Source organism: Mauremys reevesii, linkage group 26 (genome assembly GCF_016161935.1).
Source record: "Mauremys reevesii isolate NIE-2019 linkage group 26, ASM1616193v1, whole genome shotgun sequence".
Taxonomy (NCBI): Eukaryota; Metazoa; Chordata; order Testudines; family Geoemydidae; genus Mauremys; species Mauremys reevesii.
In genome coordinates this window covers 2,647,833-2,668,422 of record NC_052648.1, presented here as the reverse complement: position 1 = coordinate 2,668,422, position 20,590 = coordinate 2,647,833, and the positions used below count along the sequence as shown (strand labels likewise).

The window sequence follows — 20,590 nt, the reverse complement described above, 5'->3', positions numbered from 1 at the left end:
CCTGCACAGCTCCAAATCAATGAGCCCTTGTGGGACGGTGCCTGGCCAGGGGCGGGAGAATCAGGCCCTTTCCTCACCTTTCTCTCTTCACAGCCTCCCCGGGGCTGCAGTGTACGGGAGGGGGCTCGGTTGGGGGAGGCAGGGCTGGGTCTATCCCCCCTCCCCCGGCAGTGTCAGGACGAGGGGATGGGAAGGAGATTCTTGACCCAGAGCTGAGGGTTCCAGCCCAGGATGCAGAATGGGGGATGATGTCCCACGTGCCTGCTGCTCCCCTCCCTGAGCCCCACACTCCCCCTTCTCCCGTGCTGCCCCAGAGGCTCTGCTCAGGCCCGACTCAAACACTGCCCCTTCCAGGTCTGTGCCAGGGCCCCCCCTCCCAGAAAAATGGGGCATGGGCAGCCCAGCCCTCTGGGAGACAGCAGGGAGCGAAACGCCTCGAGCTGGGGCCGGGCTTTTGTGCACAGTTGGCAGCTTTCGTGCAGTAAATAAGCACCCGGTTTCCACAATCAGCCAAAAATCAAGCAAATCCCATTTCAGAACAAGCCAGTCCCTAAGAACCCCGACACTCTATGTGACTAGATCCCCCGGCCTGCAGTCTGGGACTGGGGTGGGCCCGCCGCACCCCTGACTCTCCCCCCCTTGCCCCTGTTTGCTGGGAGCCGAGCAAAAACAACAACAAGCTACGAGTCAAACGAGCCAAAAACTAGCCAACAAGCACCTCACAAGCCAATGAAGCCAGAAACAAGCCCAATTTCTGCGTTTTTTCCCGGGTTTGGCAGGTCTGCTTTTGTGCTGCAGTACCAAGGGCTTGGATCCATGACACGGCAAACTGCCCAGCCCAGCGAGGGCTCAGGACCCACCGTGCTAAGAGCACAGGATGATGCAGGGCAGGGCGAGTGGCTGACAGGGACCAGCTCCAGCACACCCCCATCTCTCCCCCCCCCACCCCGTGGCCAAAGTCGTGGCCTCTCCCATTAATGTGCATTCCCTGTACATAGGAGCCTGGTGTGTGGGCCAGAGACCACGACCCAGGCACCCGATTTAAGTTCTGAGGGCTGCACTGGGAGCCAGAACTCCTGGCTTTGGAGAGAGTGGGTGCCTGTAGCTGTGTGTGCATGTGCATAGCCACACGTGCTCCTGTATGGTGTGTGTGCACGAGTGCAGCTGCTGGTGCACTAGTTAACGGGGCGTGTGCACAGCTGTGTGTCACTCACTTGTTCATACCAAGGGTCGGGGGTGGTTTTGCAGAGCGCAGGCAAGTTTTCTGAAGCTTGGTGCTTGGGTGGGTTGGTTTGAAAGCCCGGGAGCTTTTGGATGAGCCCAGCGACCCACGGGACTTGCTTCCTCTGCTGAGCCGGGTGCCCCCCCCCCTTGGTGCCCTACAGCCCCAGGGCCCTAATTGGCACATGCCTGAAAACCAGACAGCGGCTGGGGTGTGACCCCCCCATCCAGGCTGTCATGCCAGCGCATGGGCTGTGCAGCGTGAGCTCTGAATCCCAGGGGCCTGCTCCCACCCACAGGGCCTGCATCAGTGACACCCAGGGAGCAGGGCGGGGGCGGGCTCCCGCAATGCACTAGCCATGGCCAGTGGGCGGGGACCCCGAGCAGGGGTCTGCCCTCAGACAGGCCCTGGGGCATCGAGTGAGCCACGCCAAGGGGACTCGGCAGCCAGGCAGCAGGGACGCAGCCCAGCCCGCGCTCAAGGCGAAATGCAGCCTTGGCCTGCTGTGTGTTAGCTCCTTCTGCTCGTCCCACTGGACACCCGTCTCCCTGTGGCACCCCCCCCCCCCCCGAGCTGAGGATTGAGCCCAGGCGGCCTGACTCCCAGCCCCCTGCTCCACCCCCTGCAATGATGGCAATGCCATGCAGCATGGCCCTGCCCCACCAGTGCCGCAGCCTTGGCAGAAGTGTGTGTGTGTGGGGGGGGCTTCTGAGACACCATGATCAGTGCAGGGATCGTGCCCTCAGCCAGCTCCCCTTGCCCCACCGGCCGGGCAGCGGGCGTCAGCTCAGCGTGGGGCAGAGGGGGCAGGGCTCGGGACCCCTTGCAGGTTTCAGGTACCCCACCCTCCTGCCTGCTGCCCCCTAGCGGCCACAGCCCAGAACAGCAGGCACCTGCTCTGCCTGCAGCGCCGGAGGGCAACGGCTCTGTGCCCACAGGGCCCTGGCAGGTGGGCGGGGGAACCTGGGTCTGCCGCAGAGAGATGCCCAGGGTGAGTCTGGGAGCGGGGAGCCCTGGGGAAAGAAGATGGAGCCCAGGGGGCTTGTGGTTAAGGGCCCTGGGCCAGGGTTCAGGAGCTCTGGGTTAAATGCCCAGCTCTGCCACTGACCCGCTGGGTGACCCTGGGCGAGTCACCGGGTCTCAGTTCTGCAGCTGAAACACGGAGTGAATGATCCTTCCTTTGCCTGGTGCATTCAGACTGTGGGCTCCGTGGGCAGGGACTGTCTCCTATGGGGTCTGCAAAGTGCCTGGCACGAGGGGCCCTGATCTGGCGGAGGGTGGGGTCTGTGCGGGGCCTGGCACTGGGGGGCCTGATCTCGGGGGGTCTCCAGGCGCCTGGCACGCGGGGCTCTGATGTGAGTGGGGGTCTCTAGGCGCCTGGCACGCGGGGCTCTGATGTGGGTGGGGGCTCTGATGTGGGTGGGGTCTCAGGCGCCTGGCACGAGGGGCTCTGATGTGGGTGGGGGGCTCTAGGCGCCTGGCACGAGGGGCCCTGATCTGGGTGGGGGCTCTGATGTGGGTGGGGTCTCCAGGCGCCTGGCACGCGGGGCTCTGATGTGAGTGGGGGGCTCTGATGTGGGTGGGGGTCTCCAGGCTCTCCCCTGCTCACTGTAGCAGACCCACCCCATGTCTTCCCCCACGGGCAGAGCATCCTGCTGTCTGCGGCACAGCCCCGGCTGCCAGCTCCCGGCAGTGCCCGAGGCCAGCTCCTTTCTCCTTCCCAAGGCTCCCCCCCGCCAGCCCATCCGCAGCCAGTAACTGCCGCGGCACCCGCCCCCCCCCCCCCCCCGGCCCCGCTCCTCGCCTCCCTGCGGAACTTTCTCTCTGAGCAGGGACCCGGCGCCCCCTTCGCAGACCGGGCTGGGGAAGGAGCCAAGCCCGCGGGCCCCTCGGATGCATCGAGCCCACCTCCGCCAGCCGGGGGCTGCCCTGGCCCGGACCCCGCGCCCTGCCCCGGGACGATGGTGAGTGCGCCCCGCGGGGTCACCTTGGGCTGGGCGCGGTCCGCGGAGCTGGGGAGGGGGCCGGGGAGGAGGGCAGAGAGCAGGACTCGCCCCCCCCCCGACTGATCTGCAGCTGGGGACCGGGCAGCGAGGGAGGATTCCCCCCCCCCGGAGCTCCGGGGGCTGCCGGTGGAGCCACTGCGGGAACCCGGGGCTCCTCTGCCCGGCGGCCGCCCCTGGATTCAGCTGGTGCAGGGGCGCACCGGCCCCCGGGGCATCGGGGCCTGCCGGGTACCCCGGGGCGCGCAGCTCCCAGCTCCGCCATCCGCTGCAGTGCAGCGCCTTGGGCCGGGGGCCGGGACCTGCCTGCCAGCCGCTGCGGAGGGTGTGTGTGTGCGGGGGGGTTAGCGGAGCCAGAGGGACAGCCGCTGCCCTGCACCCCACGGCCACGCTGCGTGCCCAGCCGGGCACCAGCCATCCTGGCCCGCTCTGCTGAGACTGTCCTGGGGCTGAGACCCACCAAACTCCTCCCGCAGAGAGCAGCCGCCAGCCGCAGATCTGCCCCAGGGGAACTTACCGCCTGCCCCAGCACCCGGGGTCTGCAGCGTGACCCCCGGCTCTTCCCATTGCTAGGACCCCAGAGCCAGGCTGGAAGGGACCCGCATGATCCTCCATCCCAGTACCCCACAGGCCGCCCCCACGCCCTGGCCTGAGACCTCCAGGGGACTAGGCCTCTGAGTGGCAGAGAACAGGAGGGACCCAGGGGCGCCAGTGGCCCCCCACCCCCACACTGGCAGGGAAATGGTTAAGTGATACTCCAGGCAAGTGACCTGCACCCCACGCTGCAGAGGAATGTGAATCCCCCCCCAGGTCCCTGCCACTCTGACCTGGGGAAAATTCCTGCCCGACCCCACACCTGCCTCAGCAAGTGGGCAAGCATGGGCCTGAGAGCGCGAATACTCAGTGCCACCTTGTCTTCCCCACCCAGCGTCCCACCCCTGATGCTTCAGAGGAAGGAAATTAAAAAACCCCTCCCAGAACGCATGGCGGGGGGACGATGCTCCCTGACCCCTGCCGGCGGTCGGTGGAAACCCTGAAGCTTTGGGAACATAAGCCATAAACTGGAAGGGACCCGCAGGGCTGCTGAGCCCTGTCTCCACCATCACAGGCAAACCCCCCCCCCCCCACCATCAGACTCTGCCATTTGTCCAGCTCTCACTCAAACTAAACACCTACAGCTCCTGGGGGGAGGCTGCCCCAGACCCTGGTCCAGTGGGGCTGGGGGAGGGGATGGTGTTGGGTGCGGAGCTGTTTCCCTAGAAAGAAAAGAGAAAAAGAGGAGGAAGGAAATGTATGAAGCCCTCTCATTGTGCCTGGATCCCCCCTGGCTTTGTAGTCCCAGGTGGGGGACCTGCTTTCTGAGGGGCACTGCAGACGCCCTGGCTCTTGCTGCCAAGGAGAGAGATGCAGCTGAGCCGCAGGTCCCAGCCTGGAGGGGATGGCTGTATGTCAGCAAAGTTGCCCCACTCTGCCCCCAAGGCCAGTGCTTTGCTCCGCTGCCCGGGGGCTGGCATTGACCCCGGGCCAGGCGGGCAGGACTCACCAGCGTTCCACACCTGGCATGGCCTCTTCCCACACAGTTGGAGGGACCCAGGGCTGCCCCCCGGGGGCAGTGGCCATCCTAGGGATGGACCATTCCTACAGGCCATGCTCAGCAAGCGTCGGCCTCCTCTTCCTCCCCAAAGCTTGTCCCGACTCCTGTGCCCAGCAGGTTCAGGGCTGGGAGGCAGGATTCTGCCTTGGCAGCCACAGGGCAGGCTGGGACCTGGGCACCTGCCCCCCTCCCCCTCCCTTTGGACCCCCTCTCCCCTGAGGAAGGGGACAGTGAGTGCACCACTCCCTCTCCCCTACAGGTGGCAGCAGCAGCCTCCCAACATTATACTGGTCCAGAGGGAGGAATTGGGAATGGCCAACAACGTTCTCGAGCTGTGCTGGGTTTTTGTGGGGGGAGGAGGGGGGCAGACCCTGTAGCCCAGCCTCTCGGGAGGAGGGAAGTGAGGCCAATTCTGAGGAGTCCTGGTCCCAGAAACTAGCCAGCCACTTTCTGTACCCAGCAGGGCCTAGTGGTCAGAGGAGAGCTGGGTTCTAGCCCGGACTGAACGCTCAGTGCTCCAATGGCCAGGGCTGGACAAGCAGGGGGCTGTGGGTTAGGACTGAGGGGTACCAGCAAAGAGGGGTGTGAGGGGGAGCCCAGAGCTGGGATAGCAGGGGCTGCAGTCAGGATTGAGGGGCACTGGAAGAGCTGGGGGAGGAGGGAGAGGGGAGCCCAGGGCTGGGATAGCAGGGGGCTGGGCTGGGGGTGAGGACTGAAAGGCATCAGCTGAGTTATAATAGCAAGGATTACAAAATAACAAGAGATTGGGATTGGCTCTAAACTTTCCTGTTTCAGGACATGCGCTGCCCTCTAGCATGGGGGTCAGGAGAGGACTTCCCCTGGGAGCCTGTCGCCCCGTCACTGCAGGGCTTTTACTGAAGCTGCTGGTGACAGGACACTGGCCTGGATGGACCCCATGGTGGAGCCAGGGGTTAATCATCACCCTCACTTAAACATTTCCCATCTGAATGGGACACAGGAATATGGGAATTACAGCACCGGGACAGTTTACCAAGGGGTGTGGGGGATTCTCCGTCACTGGCAATTTTGATGTCAAGATGGGATGTTTTTCTAATAGATCTGCTCTAGGAATTACTTGGGGGCAGGTCTCTGGCCTGTGTTATACAGGGGATCAGACGAGATGATCACAATGGTGCCTTCTGGCCTTGGGATTTAGGAACCAATGAATCTCTGTGTAGCCAGGGTGTGGTCATGGCCCATGGTGGCTGGGAGGCAGCTGACTGGCTGCGTCTCACACACAGACTCCAGCTTCCATCCCGCCAACCACATCCTCATTCGAAGGAGGCGTTGGGGGCCCAGAGAGCCCCGTGGCGCAGCCTCCCTGGGCTGGAGCAGGCAGCCCAGTTCGGCGGAGGCGCCAATTGGGCACATTTCCCTCACGCAGTGCAATTAACTGGCTTCAGAAATAATATTTTTGAGCAAAAGCTGAGCCCCCCCCTGCTCAGCAGGGCAGGTAATAAGCGCATTAGAGCCAATTTCATCACCTGCTCTTGATTCAATTTGCTTTAATCAGCCAGTGTAATGGTGTATGGTGCTCCGAGCTGGAGGCAGCGAGGAGACGGCACCTCCTTTCCCTGGTGTGGGCATCCCTGGCGAAGCAGGGCTGGCGACGGGCCTGTGCGACACTGGGATTCGGGCGTCACTGTAGGGCACTGGCCGGGAGCTAGCTGTGATCCCGTGCGCTTGGGGACAGCTCAGCACGCTGCGAGCCCAACCGAAATCTAAACAGTAACTTGAGACGCCGGGACCCCCTGCAGACGCAGCTGGGAGCCATGTGTCTAGCTGGGTGGAGCCCGCCCCGTAGAAGTACCCACCTGCTGATGGGAGCGGCTGTGTATGCTCCGCTCACATGGATGCCACGGGGCTCTGTCTGTGCCATCCTCTGGTGACACTTAAACCGAGTCAGAGGGAGAGCTGTGCCCACCTGCACGGTCTTAAGGCGCTTTACAAACATCCCTCTCTCTCTCTCCATCCATCCATGGCCATATCATCCATCCACCCATCCATCCATCCTTCTGTTTCTGCATCTGTCAATCCCTTGGCATCTGTACCCCTCTGCTGTCTGTCTCTCGTACTCTCGTAATCTCCACCCTCCCTCGCTCTCTTGCACTCACCCCCCGTATCTGCCCCCGTCCCCGCTGCGTACCGGGTCACTCACACTCGATGCCAGGACAGTCACTGTCCTGGGTGCTTTGGCCTGGGGCTGGTTCTGCCCTAACCGCGGACGACTCCCCGTGGGCAGCTGGGGAGTTGGATGTCACTGTCCAACATCCCTTTGCACGAGGGTCAGACAGTGAAGCTTCCACGCTCCCTTTGCTCTTCAACCCTGCGTAGGCCCTGGGGGCGCTGGGGCAGGCCTGTAGGGGGCGCTGGTCTCTCTAGGGGCATGGGAGCTCTGAGCCAGCCCTGGCAGCCAGGGTGAATGGATGTTTCTCTTCTCTCTGCTAGACGCAGCCCGTGTTCCATGCAGCCACCCTGCTGCTTCTCGTCGCTGTCCTCTCCTCCCCGCCGGCGCTCAGCGAGAGGGGGCGCAAGAAGGTCGTCCATGTGTCAGGTGAGTGAGGGGCTGGCTCGCCCAGCTCCCACCAGGTGGGTCTCTCCCCCCCCCCGCCGCCTTTGCTCACTAAGGAGGTCTCAAGTGCGCCCACCCCAAGGGAATAGTCCCCTCAGGGGGAGGGGAACAAAAAACGATCCACACAGGGCTGGGAAGGGATGGTTCCAGCCCAGAGACATGGGGAGCTGTTGCCATGGAAATATCACCCAAACCTTTTCCCCAAGGCACCAAATGGGGAAACGGAGGCACTGAACAGAGTCACATGGCCAGTCAGCGGCAGAGCTGGGAATACAACCCTGGAGTGCCAACGCCCAGCACTACCCCCCTGCTCCAGCTCGTCTCTCACAAATGCACCTTTAACTCTAAGGGCATCGCTCACTCTCCCCCTCAGGATGAGACCGGAGGCCAGGGAGAGGAGTGGGGGGTCTCTGCACCCAGCACCCCACAGGTAGATTTGTTTTTCACCTGCAAAAGTGTATAAGACCCTCTTTCCTGGTAAACAGACAGGGTGATTGTCTAGTGCCTCTTGGGCTGGGATGCGGGAGACCCAGGTTCTATTCCTGACCTACTGTGAGACCTTGGCAAGTCACTTCCCTGCTTGGTGCCTCAGTTTCCCCTCCCATCCTTTATGTATTTAGTCTGTAACATGTTTGGGGGCAGGGAGTGTCTCTCACTGTGTCTGTGCAGCCTTTGTCTCCTACACAACAGGCCAGCTGAGGTCTCTAGGGATCGCTTGGCTACAGGTACTGGTCTCACTTGATAGGAAGGGTGTGTTTATAAAGGGTTCATACAGGAACATGAGATGTTATAAGAATATCACCCACCCAGCAAGTACTTTGTGTGACAGTGGGAGGAGCAGTTGGCTGGTACAGGTGGTTCTATAACTGGTCAAATTTTTTTTTGTCAAACCAGTTTTCCTTTGGAAAATGTCATTTTGATGAAACCAGATTTTCCCATGAAATTGTATCGTTCTGACAACATTTCCTTTTGAATGTTTTTTTTTGAAAAACCTGCTCTCAAACTATCGATATTTTCAAAAGGGGAAGTTTGGATTTGCCATTTCAAAGTGACTTTTTGTGCAGAAACTTACTTTATTTTCTATATCAAACAATAAAACTACAATAATCAAAAACATAAGTTAAACAAGCACAAATTAAAAGTAATAATTTAAAAATGGTCAAAATCAAAAGGAAATGTTTCAACTGACCAAAAATGATTTTTTTTAAAATGTAATTTAATGCAAAAAATCAAAATTTTGGCTTTTGGTCCTAATTTTTGCTGATTTTTAAATTTTTTTATCTCAAAATTTTTCATGAAATTGAAACTCGTTTTCCAGCCACCTCTGGTTGTGAGCACACCCTTCGTCGTGTTATAGCTGGTTATAAACTATGGTTCCAAGTAACGTATTGACCTGTTGGCCTCTAAGAACAATCCCGTAATCGTATATTAAAGCATCTACTGCTCAGTTATTAACCCTTGACAAACTGGTTCTAACTGGACCCTTCCTCTACAGTGGGACCCCGGTAATAATGGCTCTTGGGCAGGGTTTTGCCCCACTCCCATGCTGTTGGCTGAGCTGAGGCCCAGCTTGGGACTGCGTTAGCTGGGCACTGAATCTGCGGTGCAAGTCCACTGTCTGAACCCACAGCCCGTGGGACCCTGCTTGGGAATGACCTGCCTGCACGAATGACTCCTGGGAGGGAAGTGATGTTAATGCGCCCGGCCACCCTGGCTCTGCTGTGTGACAGGCTCCACCGCTGGGAGCAAGCACCTTCCCTCCACGTTATTATGGGGATGGTGCTTTGTCAATAGGACTGAGGCCTCTGGCAAGCAGTGCCTTTGTTCAGCCTGTCGGACGGGTTCCCTCTCGCTCCCCCTCACCCTGATTTCTCCTTTGTGCTGCCAGGATCGTACCAGGTCCAGAAGGGTTAATAAATTCCCGGTCCCCACCATAGGGCATCAGCAAGGTTTGAACGCAGGCCTTCAGCACATGTCTGGTTTGCGGTTTGGTGCGGCGGGGCAGGGCAAGGGGTGGTGTGCTGGCTGGAGGAGGGGTGTGTCCCACCCCCCCCCAAGCCACCGCTTGTGTCTGTGTGCAGGGGATGAGAGCGGGGCCGTGGTCGTCCAGACAGCACCAGGGAAGGTGGTCACCCACCGGGGCGGGACCATCATCCTCCCCTGCCGGTACCACTACGACGTGTCAGCGCACGACCCCGCCGAGATCCGCCTCAAGTGGACCAAAGTGATGGACCCGATGTCTTTTGTGGACGTCTTTGTGGCCATGGGGAAGGAGTGCAGAGCCTTTGGGAGCTACCGGGGGCGCACGGCGCTGCAGGAGGACGGGGCAGGGGACGCTTCCCTCATCATCCGCAACGTCACCCTGCAGGATTACGGGCGGTATGAGTGTGAGGTCACCAATGAGCTGGAGGACGACACGGGCATGGTGAAGCTGGATCTGGAAGGTAAAGGGAATCCCGGGGACACTAGCAGGCGGTCTGCAAGCCCCAGGCTGCATTGCACACCCAGTTTTATGTGCACACTTTTGCATGCACACATGGCCTGACTACCCAACATGTGCTCGTAAATCCTGGACTGCTGTGCCCGGCGACCGTACGGAGACAAAACGATGGTGCACGCCCACTTAGGCCATGTCTGCACTACCACTCGTCAGCAAAACGAATGTACTGGTGCAGCAGTGCCGCTGTGAGCTTGCTAGCGCAGGCATGGCCTTAGAGACTGGTTTTGCACTGTCTACACTGGCGCTCAGGCGGGTGTAACTTCCGTCGCTCAGGGCTGTGGATTATTCACACTCCTGACTGAGGTAAGTTATACTGAAGTCACCTGTAGTGTAGACAAGGTCCCAGTGTCATGTCCATGCACTCAGAACGCTGAGTGGAGGCACACATCCAGGCGCGGTCATTAGCCGACACCTTTTGTCTGAGGTTCTCAAAGCATTTTTGCAAACAATCTGTTAGCTCGGGGAGGTGGGAGTCGCCTTCTCTTTGCAGCCAGCCAGCCGGAGAGATACATGACTCGGCCAAGGTCAGAGAGAATGACACAGCCAGGAATCCTGACTTCCCCGTCCTTTGCTCTAACCGCTAGATTTCACTGCCCCCAGGCGGCCAGACTCCCTTCTGCCCTGCTGTAATCACTGCCTCACACTGGCTTTGCTTTCCTCAGAGCGCAGGCGGGTAATCCTGCCTCGGCGGGAGGGTGATCTGAATGAGCGTGGGAGGACAGCACGTAACTGCTGGAGAGGTGCCCTTGGAGCACACCTCTCTATCACCTCGCGCTGCGGCCTGGCAGAACCCAGACACCGGCTCCCGGCAAGGTGGCGGAGGAGCCGGTGCCTGGGGTGGCAGGGCTGAGAGCTGCATCCGTCACTCCGCGCTGCGGTGCCGGGAAGCTGCCTCGCAGCTCACCTTGTCCTGTTTTCTTTTCGAAAGCAAGCGTTACATGCCCAGCCAGAGAAAAACCCAGCAGCTGCCAGGGCAGATAAGTCCCGTCACCTGCGCTGTGCCTGCCACCTGGACAGCAGCCCCATGGCTAGTGGCGGCTGGTATTAGGCTCAAGCTTTGGATGAAAGTTCCGGTGGTTCCTGTTTTACACAGGGGAGCAGGTCTCCCCAGGGGTTAGAGCCGGGTCAGGGGACAGCTGGGCACTGGGAGGAGAATGTGGTCGAGTGACTAGAGCAGCAGACAGGGAGCCAGGCCTCCTGGGCCCTAGATCCAGCTCTGGGAGGGGAGTGAGGGCTAGTGGTGAGAGGAGATGGGAGGAAGTGTGGGCCAGAGGTTGGCTCACAGGACCAGGAGGCAGGAGGCCAGGCTTCCCCTGTGGCCCCTGGAGCAGACCATGGGTCCCTCTAGCCCAGTATCTCTCCTCCACCGACAGCCAATAACTGCTGCTTCAGAGGAAGGTGGAGGGGGGAACCCGTAATACACTTGAGCAATTGTAAAGTAATGTGCTTGAGGAGGAGGAGGTGGGGGGAGAAATCCCTTCCTGACCCCTGCAACGCCCAGCTAGGGCCCTGAAACCTGAGAGCCAACGGCCCTTCCCCCGCCCTGCGCAGCTCCCCATTCGGCGATTGCTGTAAGACCCCCAGCCAGCGCCTTGCTCTGCTTGCGTGTCCCTGTAGGAGTGATCTTCCCGTACCACCCGCGCCTCGGCCGCTACACCCTCAACTACCATGAGGCCCAGGAGGCGTGTCTGGCCCAGGACGGCATCTTGGCCTCCTACGACCAGCTGCACAAGGCCTGGCTGGAGGGCATGGACTGGTGCAACGCCGGGTGGCTGGAGGACGGCTCCGTGCAGTACCCCATCTCCAGGCCCCGAGACGAGTGCGGCCGCAAAGACACCCCCGTCGGGGTCAGGACCTACGGGTATCGGCACAAGGACGACGAGCGCTATGACGCCTTCTGCTTCACGTCCAACCTGAACGGTAACAGCCCCTCCCCCCGGGGGCAGGGCCCAGGGGGCAGCGCTGAGATCCGTGGGCACTTGCACTGGCACCACAACAGGGCATGGGGCACGCTGAACGCTCAGCAAGAACATAAAACTTCGCGCGTGCTGGGTTTAGCAGAGCAGGTCAGGCTCATTATCCTCGCTTTACAGAGGGGGAAACTGAGGCACAGAGTCGGGGGGGGGGGAGTGACCTGCACAAGGTCACACAGGCAGCTGTGGGAGAGGCAACTCCCAGCCTTGTGCTTTGCCTAACGAGCCAGGCTGCCTTGATGCTCAGTGTTTTCTTCCCCACCCCCCGGCTTCGACTCAGGTGCCCCATCCTGCTAGGGTCTCAGCGCCGCCCAGCCGGGCACTACGCTGTGAGACTCACATCCGGTACCCGGGATTTGTTCTCTCTCCCCTCCCCGCGCCGCGAGGGCTTTGGGAGCTCTAGCTGTCCGCACTGCTGTGTTTGGGTTGGAGAAGGCGGGGCACCACCTGGAGTGCTGGGCTGGTTTGGGACGGCCCCTCGCTCCTGGGGGAGTTCCTCCTGCCCAGACGAGTGTTACCCTTGTGGCAGGGAGTTCCACAGGGCCTGACCACCGCAGCTGTCAACACCCTCCCTGCCCTGCAGCTTGAGGCTCTTTTCTTCCCTTGCAGAGAAGCCTGCGCCCTCGAACTCGACTCCTGTGTGGGCTACGGTAGCTCAGCACTGTCCCCTAAGCTGATCCCCCTCCCCTGCTGGGATGAGGCAGCTCCTCTCCCTGCTGGTGCGTGGCACGGCAGGTCCCCCAGGGGCACGGGGCTGGTTGAGCAGCAGCGAGGTCTCATCAATGGGAAAAAGGGTCATTGACATTTCCAGACGCCTTCCTCATTTCAACCCGCCTTTGTGCCGCTGTCGCCCCTCAGCACGGGCATGCGGCTCCCGCTCTGGAGAGAGCAGAAATTCTCCTTCAGGCCCACGCGTCTCTCCCTACCAGCCCCCCAGAGCAGCAGCTGTTCTCTGCCCCAGGGCTGAAGGAGCAGGCTGCGTTCCCCGCTCAGGGAAGAGATCGGCCCATCCCGGAGCCTGGCCAATGACCCTGTCCTCACTGGGTTTTGACCCTTTAATTGTATTTATTCCTAGCCTAGCCTTGGCATCTCCTCCTCCTCCATACCCCAACCCAGCAGGTTTCAACCTTGTTTCATTGCAGACCCCTAAAACATTTCAAATGCTGGCACAGACCCCTTCGGAAATCTCAGACCCAGTCTGCAGCCCCCCCAGGATCCCCAGGCTGAAAGCCACTGCCCCAGCCCATCACCCAAAGAGCCGCTCAGCCCCCACTGCCAGGGGATTTAAAGACTCTGGGCCTGGCTGCAGCAGCCCCGCCCTGGGCTCAGGTGCGGCTGGTGGAGTGTCTCCCTCCCCATTAGCCCCTGGCGATTGGCTGCTGAACGTGCCTGGTTCATTGCCTTGGATTATTGGGCGTTAATTAGGTGCTAAAGCACTTGAGTGAGCAGCACACCGGGTGGCTACAGCTCTCCTGGGCCTTTTCCGGCTGTACCAGTCACAGCCGCTGCTGTGGGGGCAGGCCGTGTGGGTGGAGGGAGGTGTCACTGGGCTTGCTGGGCAGGAGGATACCCCAGTGGGGCGCCCCCATGCACAGCCCTTATTTAGTACCCTGCTTCTGGACACCCCAAAGCACTTGCCAAAGGGGAGGCTCCTTGGTCCCATGGGATAGATGGGGAAACTGAGGCACAGAGTGGGGGGAGGTGATTTACAGAATTGAGGTCAGCAGAATTGAACCTACCCATTGGACTATGCTGCCTCTCTGGGCAGTGGGGTGGGGATAGGCTCAGACCTGAGGCAGCTCATCACCTGAATGGTGTAGCCCTCGGCACCCTCCCCCCCTTCCTCTGCTGTGGAGCAGTGTCACACGATGGCTTTTAAGCACCCAAAAGCTTCCCAGGGCTCCCCCCGCAGCCATTGATCTGGGCCCCTCAGCTGCGGGGGTCTCGCCCTGCCTGACCCTGGTGCTGCATCCTGTGGAAGTCAGTGAGATCACTCAGCCCTTCCTTGGGCGGGGCAGGGGAGTGGGTGCTGTCAGGGCTGCCCCATGGCTCCCCCTGCCCCTCAGCCTGAGTCTTATTGCTAAGGGGATTCTTCATATCCACCCCCTCCCGCCCGCCACCCGCGGCAGGAGGGAACAGCAAAGGGGTCCCTGCTGATCCGAGCTAGGCAGTGCTCAGCCTCTGGGCAGGGCGCTTTGGAAAGGCGAGACCCGCTCCCCCCCCAACCCGCTCTCCGTAGCAATGACAGAAAGAGCCCAGGGGTCTCCAGTGGGGATGTGAACATGGTGTTGGTGGGAGCTGCCTCTCTACTCTCACGAGAGGGCGGTAAAAGCCTCTCCCCTCCCCACGCCCCCGTCTCGCCTTTGGGCGTTCAGACCCCGTTGCCTGCGCGGCCCTCGGCCTCTCCGCTCGGCTTGACAATGAGGGGGCCCAAGTGCCGAGGAGCCCAGCGGGAAGTGGCTGAGACCCGCTCAGCTCAGCTCACCGATGCTGGGCTGCAGCTGGAGCCTGGCTTTGGCTGGGCGGTTCTCTGCCTGCAGTCCCCAGCCCCGGCCTGCGCCTTCACTCCCCATCGCTCTGTTAAAGGCAATGGTCGGCCTGCTTCTCCGCACAGAGGAAGGGATCCCAGCTGGGATTCGGGGCTGGGCAAACAGCAGGAGGGAGCAAACCCGAAGGCCCTCGTCTCGCTACAGATGCAGGGCACCTTCGACCGGCTCTGGTGCCACTAAGGGGGAGGTGTCTTTAACGAGGGCTTTTATTGCCGGGACAGCTTGACGTGCTGTCATCGTAACATTGGCTGCCACATAAATCTGCCCCATTAGCGCTGGTTTCTTGGCTGCTGGGCGCGCTGGCAGGGGCCGCCGGCGACGCGCTGAGGTGGTGGAAGCGCGTCTCCGTCGCTCGCTCGGGCTCTGAAAAGCCCGGCCTCCATCGGGGGCTTTGTGACGGGCCGGAGCCGGGGACCAGGGGGCTGTTTCGCTGGCCTGTCTGCAGTGAGTTTGATGAGCCTCAGCCAAGGTCCTCATGCAGGGGAGGCCACAGCACTACAGCCAGTGGTCTCGGGGCGGGGAGCCCTCCCTGCTGTTCCCTTCCTGTAGCCACCCCCCTTCGTCAGGCTTTGAACCCCCGACCCCTGCCCCTCCAAGGCACCAGGAGACAAGAGGTGCCGTCAGCCCCCTCCTTTTGCAAAGCCACTCTCAGCCCTCACAAAGCCCAGCAGGACTCAATGCAGACAGAGCCCCCCGGCGGGATGGGGGGGGAGGAACCTCTCCCCCAGGGCAATGGTGCGAGAAGCTGTCAGCAGCACTGGCTTTAGTGCAAGGAGGTGAGTTTCCCTGATGGACAAGGTCCTTTGTGCTGTAATTCCTGCCTCCCCGGGGCAGAAACAGGGGAAGGAGAAGCAGGTAATTGCACCAGAGAGAGGCACGGATGATGGATGAAGCCAGGGCTCCACAAGACAAATCTGAGCTAGAGGGGCTGTCCCTGTGTGTAAATTACAGTCCTCTGGCTGGCAGGGCAGGGGTGTGTGTGGGAGGGGGGCTCTGCAGATGTTTATTTAATCATGGCAGGCGGGATAAATAGCGGCTGTAATAGCTACGGGGACTCATCACCGGCCGCAGCGCTGCAGCCCCCATCAATCTCGATGTGTCTAGGAATTAATTTCCAGGAGCTGCCTTTATTCCGCCGCAGCCAGTCTGGCTTAGCTCCCCCCGCTCCCGGCCCAGCCCTGCCTATGTGCCCCTCCCAGCCGGCTGGGACTGGTCGGGCACCTTTGCGGGTTTGCCCTTGGGCGGAGGGATGGGACGAGGTCGTGTGGCACGGCTGGATCCCAAAGCTGGGGGGAGCCAAGCTGCACCAGGGTCCTGTGGGGCAGAGAGGGGACCAGGCTCGGGAGTCATGGCTGCAAAGGGGACACAGATCCACCCTGGGGGCCTCTCGGACTCAGCGGCTCCCTTGTGCTGCCCAGTGTCTACAGCTCATGGGCCCAGGGGGCGTGGGAGAGATCCTGACCCAACATCCCGGCGGGGCTGGAGCTCTGTCCTGGTGTCAGCTGCCGCGGCCCCCAGCTCAGGGGATGTTGGCAACCAAGCCATAAATTCAGCTCCCTCCCGGTCTCTGAGCCCCATGGCTAACAGGGGCCAGTCACTACCTGGACATGGCCCAGCACGGCACCTTCCCTTGCTTGCTTCCTTCCTTCCAACAAATGCTAGATGGGGCCATTCAAGCCCCTTGAGAGGCCGTGTCCCCCTGCTAGGTCTGAGACCCCCCCCCCGGCGTCTCTGGTCATGGAGAGGCCGATCCTGGAGCTGGACGTGTAACTAGTCCCTCCTGGCTGCGCTCACGGTTTATTCCATGGTGGCAACGGCAGGGTCCCATGGTGGGGACCCCTCCCATCAGTTACAGGCATGATCTACTGAGGTGCTGGGCACCTGGGGTTCCCCCAGAAGCCAATGGGAGCTGTGGGTGCCAGGCCTTATGGGCTTAGGTCCTGCCCACGGTGCGTGGCTGATGCCCCGGGCTGGCATGGCCAGTCTCGGGCCTGGGCTTGGTGGGGGGGGGGGAGAAAGCTCCATCCCTTTAACCCGGCTCCTTCTCTTCCCTCTCCAGGCAAAGTCTACTTCCTGAAGACCTACCGCAAGCTGAGCTACTCCGAGGCCCTCCAGGCCTGCAAGAAGAACGGTGCCAAGGTGGCCAAGGTGGGGCAGCTCTACGCTGCCTGGAAGATCCAGCTGCTGGACAGATGTGAGGCGGGCTGGGTGGAGGACGGCAGCGTCCGCTATCCCATCGTCAACCCCCGGGCACGCTGCGGGGGCCAGGAGCCCGGCGTCCGCAACTTGGGCTTCCCGGACAAGAAGTACAAGCTCTTCGGGGTCTACTGCTACAGGAAGGGCAGCGAGGGGTCCCCCAGGAAGGGCAGCGAGGAGCCGGGCAAGTGGAGGCCTCTCCAGGTGTAAGAGGCAGCCACGGTTGCTCTGCCGGGGACAGAACCACTCGTGCAACCATCAGACAAACACTGCAGCTGGAGAGCTGCTACCATAGCTCCCCCCCGCCAGCCGTCCCTTCTCACCTGGAGCCAGCTGTGAGCCAGGCCCGTGGGACTGGCCGCCGAGCCCCAGGGATCTGGCATTTCTTGGTAACAGCATCACAGGAAACAGAAGGGAACTCCCCACCCTTTCCATAGCAGGTGGGGCCGGTCCCCCGGCGTGGCAGGCTGGGGCGGGGGTCTGTGGTAGAGAGGGGAAGGGGGCTGGAGGGGGGACCATGCCAGCTTCAATTCACTTGCTTTCTCCTGCAAACAGACATCCAGGCTCTGCACTCGTAGGGGCTGCTCCTGCCGTGCTGTGATGCAGCCGCTGCCCCCCTCGCTAACCCAACCTCCGGCTTCCTTCTTGGCTTCACGCTGCTGCGGCTAGTGCTTGGACTCTCGTGTTTAGGCTTTTCTCTGCTTGCAGAGGGGCAGGGCTGGGCTGTCGTCCCTGCAGCTTTCCCAGGACCCCCCATACCAAGGCCACGCTCCTGTGTGGGGCTGGGGGCTGTTCACGTGCTGCACACCAGCAGCGCTAGGGTGGGTCCTGCCGAACCGGACAGGCCTTGCGCCCTGCTTCTCTGATGACTGTGGAAGGTGGAAACTCAGAGGGGGCGGCTGCTGAGAAGATTAATGCCTGGGTCCAGCTGAGAGCCCTGGATGGGGAGCGGGTGGATGAGTGCAAAGCGTCTGCTGGGGATGGCACCGCCCTGTGGAGCTTACGGCCCATTCCCTCCCCGCCTGTTCCTGTCAGTGCTTTAGCTAACGGCACCGGAGCTTGCCTGCAGCACTGTGACGAGAAGCAAGCGCGAGGGTGTCGGAAGGGACCAGGGGCGGCGGTGGAGTGCTGCTCCCCTTGCTGCCTGGGATCTGCACAGCTCAGCACGGGTCATGCTGACAAAGCTCCCTAAGGGACCAGACGCCGCATACCCAGCACCAGATTCAGCGCAAAGCCCTTGAAATAGGCATGGATAGGCCTGTGCTCCCTGAATCTCCCCTGTAAGAGGCCAGGAGAGCAGGCACGCCGAGAGCTGGACTCTCTAACTTAAGCTTTTGTATTGCAAAACCCCTCTGAGGTCTGTATAAAACATCTGGCTGAATAATCCCATCTGCGGACTTTAGTTTAATATTGTAACAAATCCGTAGCCGTGTAGGAACTATGCCATGCTCAGGCAGCTGATCCGACTTTACAGCGACAGAACTCTGACCCTCCCACTTCGAAAACACACTTTGAGCTGAAGGAGATTCCCCATTAGCTCTATACAGTACAGGGCATATGGTACTCAGTGGCACAGCTCAGATTCCATCCCACACCCACACCAGCCTGCTGATTGCGATCCTTAGGGTGAACCACCCTGCCTCTCCCCGCCACTGAGCACATGAACTAGGCACTATGGGAAAGCAGGAATCTGGCAAATCGGGCGTGGTTAAGCTCAAACAGGCACTCACCACTGCTCTCTGATATTGGGCTGTGGGCGCTTCGCCGTGCGGGGCACTGTTCTTTGGCTGACGCTTGCTGCTGTCCCCGGCTTAAACAATCAATTAAACAATTAAACTTCGTTTTCAGCTGCATGAGCTACATGCATGGCCGGGCGAAGGACACCGCCAGTGACAGGGGAGGGAGCCCCTGGTCCCTCTGCCCTGAGTTTAGCAGCAGAGCTGACCAAGGTCTCCGTTTCCCTGATTTAGGGCCAGATGGCAACTGGGACGGACCTGCAAGAGGCTCTCAGAGCCAGAGGTCACAAATGGGCTCCCCAAATCCGCGGGGGCCTCCCTCCCTTCTGGCCAGTGGGGGGTCGGTTGTGGTCGCTGAGCTCATGAAATAAAGGCTTGGCTGCTGACTGAGAATGAACTGTGGACTCACGTCTCTGTACCTGGCTCTCCGGCTCCTGGGCCTCTCAGACAGGGCCTGTCTCCAGTCGAACTTCCTGGCTAATCGGAACAAGGCACGTTGATGTGCAAGGTGCTGCATGATGCGCAGGAGAAACAAACATGCAGCAGCTCTGGGGTGAAGCACAGACGTTGGTTAATGGCACCCAGCAATGGTGCAGGAAGGGGGGAGGGATCGAGAGCCAGTTCCAGGTGCAGGGGGAATGAGGGAGGCGGGACCTGCACTCCTGCTCCTTTGGGATCGCTCAGGAACACAAGGTGTAGGGGCTGCTCCAGCAGCGCCGTGCCCCCCAGAGCACATTGCTCAGTGCCCACTTGGGGTGGGTGGCAAGATCAGTCACTCACCCTGGAGCTCTCCTGCCCAGCCCAGCCTGGCTGAGAACGGCCTCAGCCGGAGATGGCTGGTTGCAGGATGGGCGTGTGTCCCAGCTGGGCCTGCTCAGTGCAGGACCGGGAGGTCTTCACCCACTTTGCAGCCTGGGGGCCTGTCAGGCAGCCTCAGATTTGCAGGGGAATCTTATTATTAGTCAGTGGTGTCATGGGCCTTGCAAAGCCAGCGGCCATCCCGCTTTGCTTCTCGCGCAGGGAGCCAGCATCGCCCAGCCGCCGCTGCTGCAGCCTGGGGCTCCCATTATGTGAGCAACCAGCTGGAGCCAGCCACCCATCTGGGGGAACCTGCAGCCAAACCATCTCCGCGGCCCTGCCTCTGCTCTCGCTTCTCTGGGTCGCTCCGCCAGCCTCGGGAAGGCCGGGAGCAGGCCTGGCATTGCTGCCCTCTGTCACAGAACCCACGTGTGTCAGCGCAGCCTGGAGAGCAGGCTGCTGAGTTCTGTGCAGCGCCAAATGCAAGCGAGGCAGGGAGCTAATTTGCATGATTGCAGCTAATTTGCATAATTGTCCTGGTGGGGGAATTGCTCGGCGAGTTTTCTCCCACTGCAGAGGGTGTGTCAGGGGAGTCCACAAGCCAGTGCAGCATTCTGGGGTCTCCCTAGGAGTGTGGCACCCCCACGGTGGCTTGTTTGCATCACTTCGCTCCAGGGCATCCCCTTATAGCTGCGCCATTGATGCCAGGCAGGGATGGCCTGGGCCGGGCTGCGTGGGATGTGCCTCTCGGGGATGGGATGTGAATTCACATGGCCTGATCTGGTTACACTGCTCATCAGCTGAGCCGAGACAGAGCAAGGGGCTGAGAGGGGGTGAGCGCACCCCAGCCCCTTGGCTCTCCAGGTGCCCTCCTCTCCCCCCGCCAGGGTGGCGAACCAGGACCCCTCAATCAGGATGGGGAATTGGGGTTCCGGTTTTCTGCATTATAGAGATATGGGTCTGACCCCAAGTTCTGACCTGGACCCAACCCCTCAACCTAGTCCAGAATGTGCCTGTAGTCAGGCCCACAGCGAGACGATCCCAGCGGTCAGCAAGTGTGGCAGGATTCGCTCCCCTCTGCTGGTCTGATCCTGGGGTGCCAGATCCTAAGCAGGTGCCACAGGCCCTTGGCAGGAGTGGCCAGGCTCTGCCCTGGCGGGCTCTGGAGGCCACAGGGCTGGCTGTCAGGAGCGACTCTCCCCACTCCCTCGGCAACAGGCAGCTGCACAGATAGCTGTGCGTGTCAGGCTGATAGCGCCTGCCTGGGCCTCTGAGCTCCCGCGAGGTGGCCCCTGAAAAATGCAGACTCTGCCTGAGTGTGCCGAGCACGGCTCCCGGTGATGGGCGTCCCGGCCCGGCCGACATTCCCAGGGATTTGCCAAAGGGCAGTGCGGCTAAGCAGCTATCGTACATCCCGTCGGTAGCA

The 20,590-nt window shown here is 61.0% G+C and overlaps 1 protein-coding gene across 1 annotated transcript; it reads left to right on the top strand.

The window, feature by feature from the left end:
- The first annotated feature begins 3,064 nt into the window (after positions 1–3,064).
- HAPLN4 (hyaluronan and proteoglycan link protein 4) lies at positions 3,065–17,102 on the top strand. Its single transcript, XM_039515264.1, has 5 exons — positions 3,065–3,186; positions 7,289–7,394; positions 9,494–9,856; positions 11,530–11,832; positions 16,494–17,102. Exons 1-5 carry the CDS (start codon positions 3,184–3,186, stop codon positions 16,838–16,840), a joined length of 1,122 nt encoding a protein of 373 aa, XP_039371198.1. The 5' UTR covers positions 3,065–3,183; the 3' UTR covers positions 16,841–17,102.
- Positions 17,103–20,590: the final 3,488 nt, after the last annotated feature.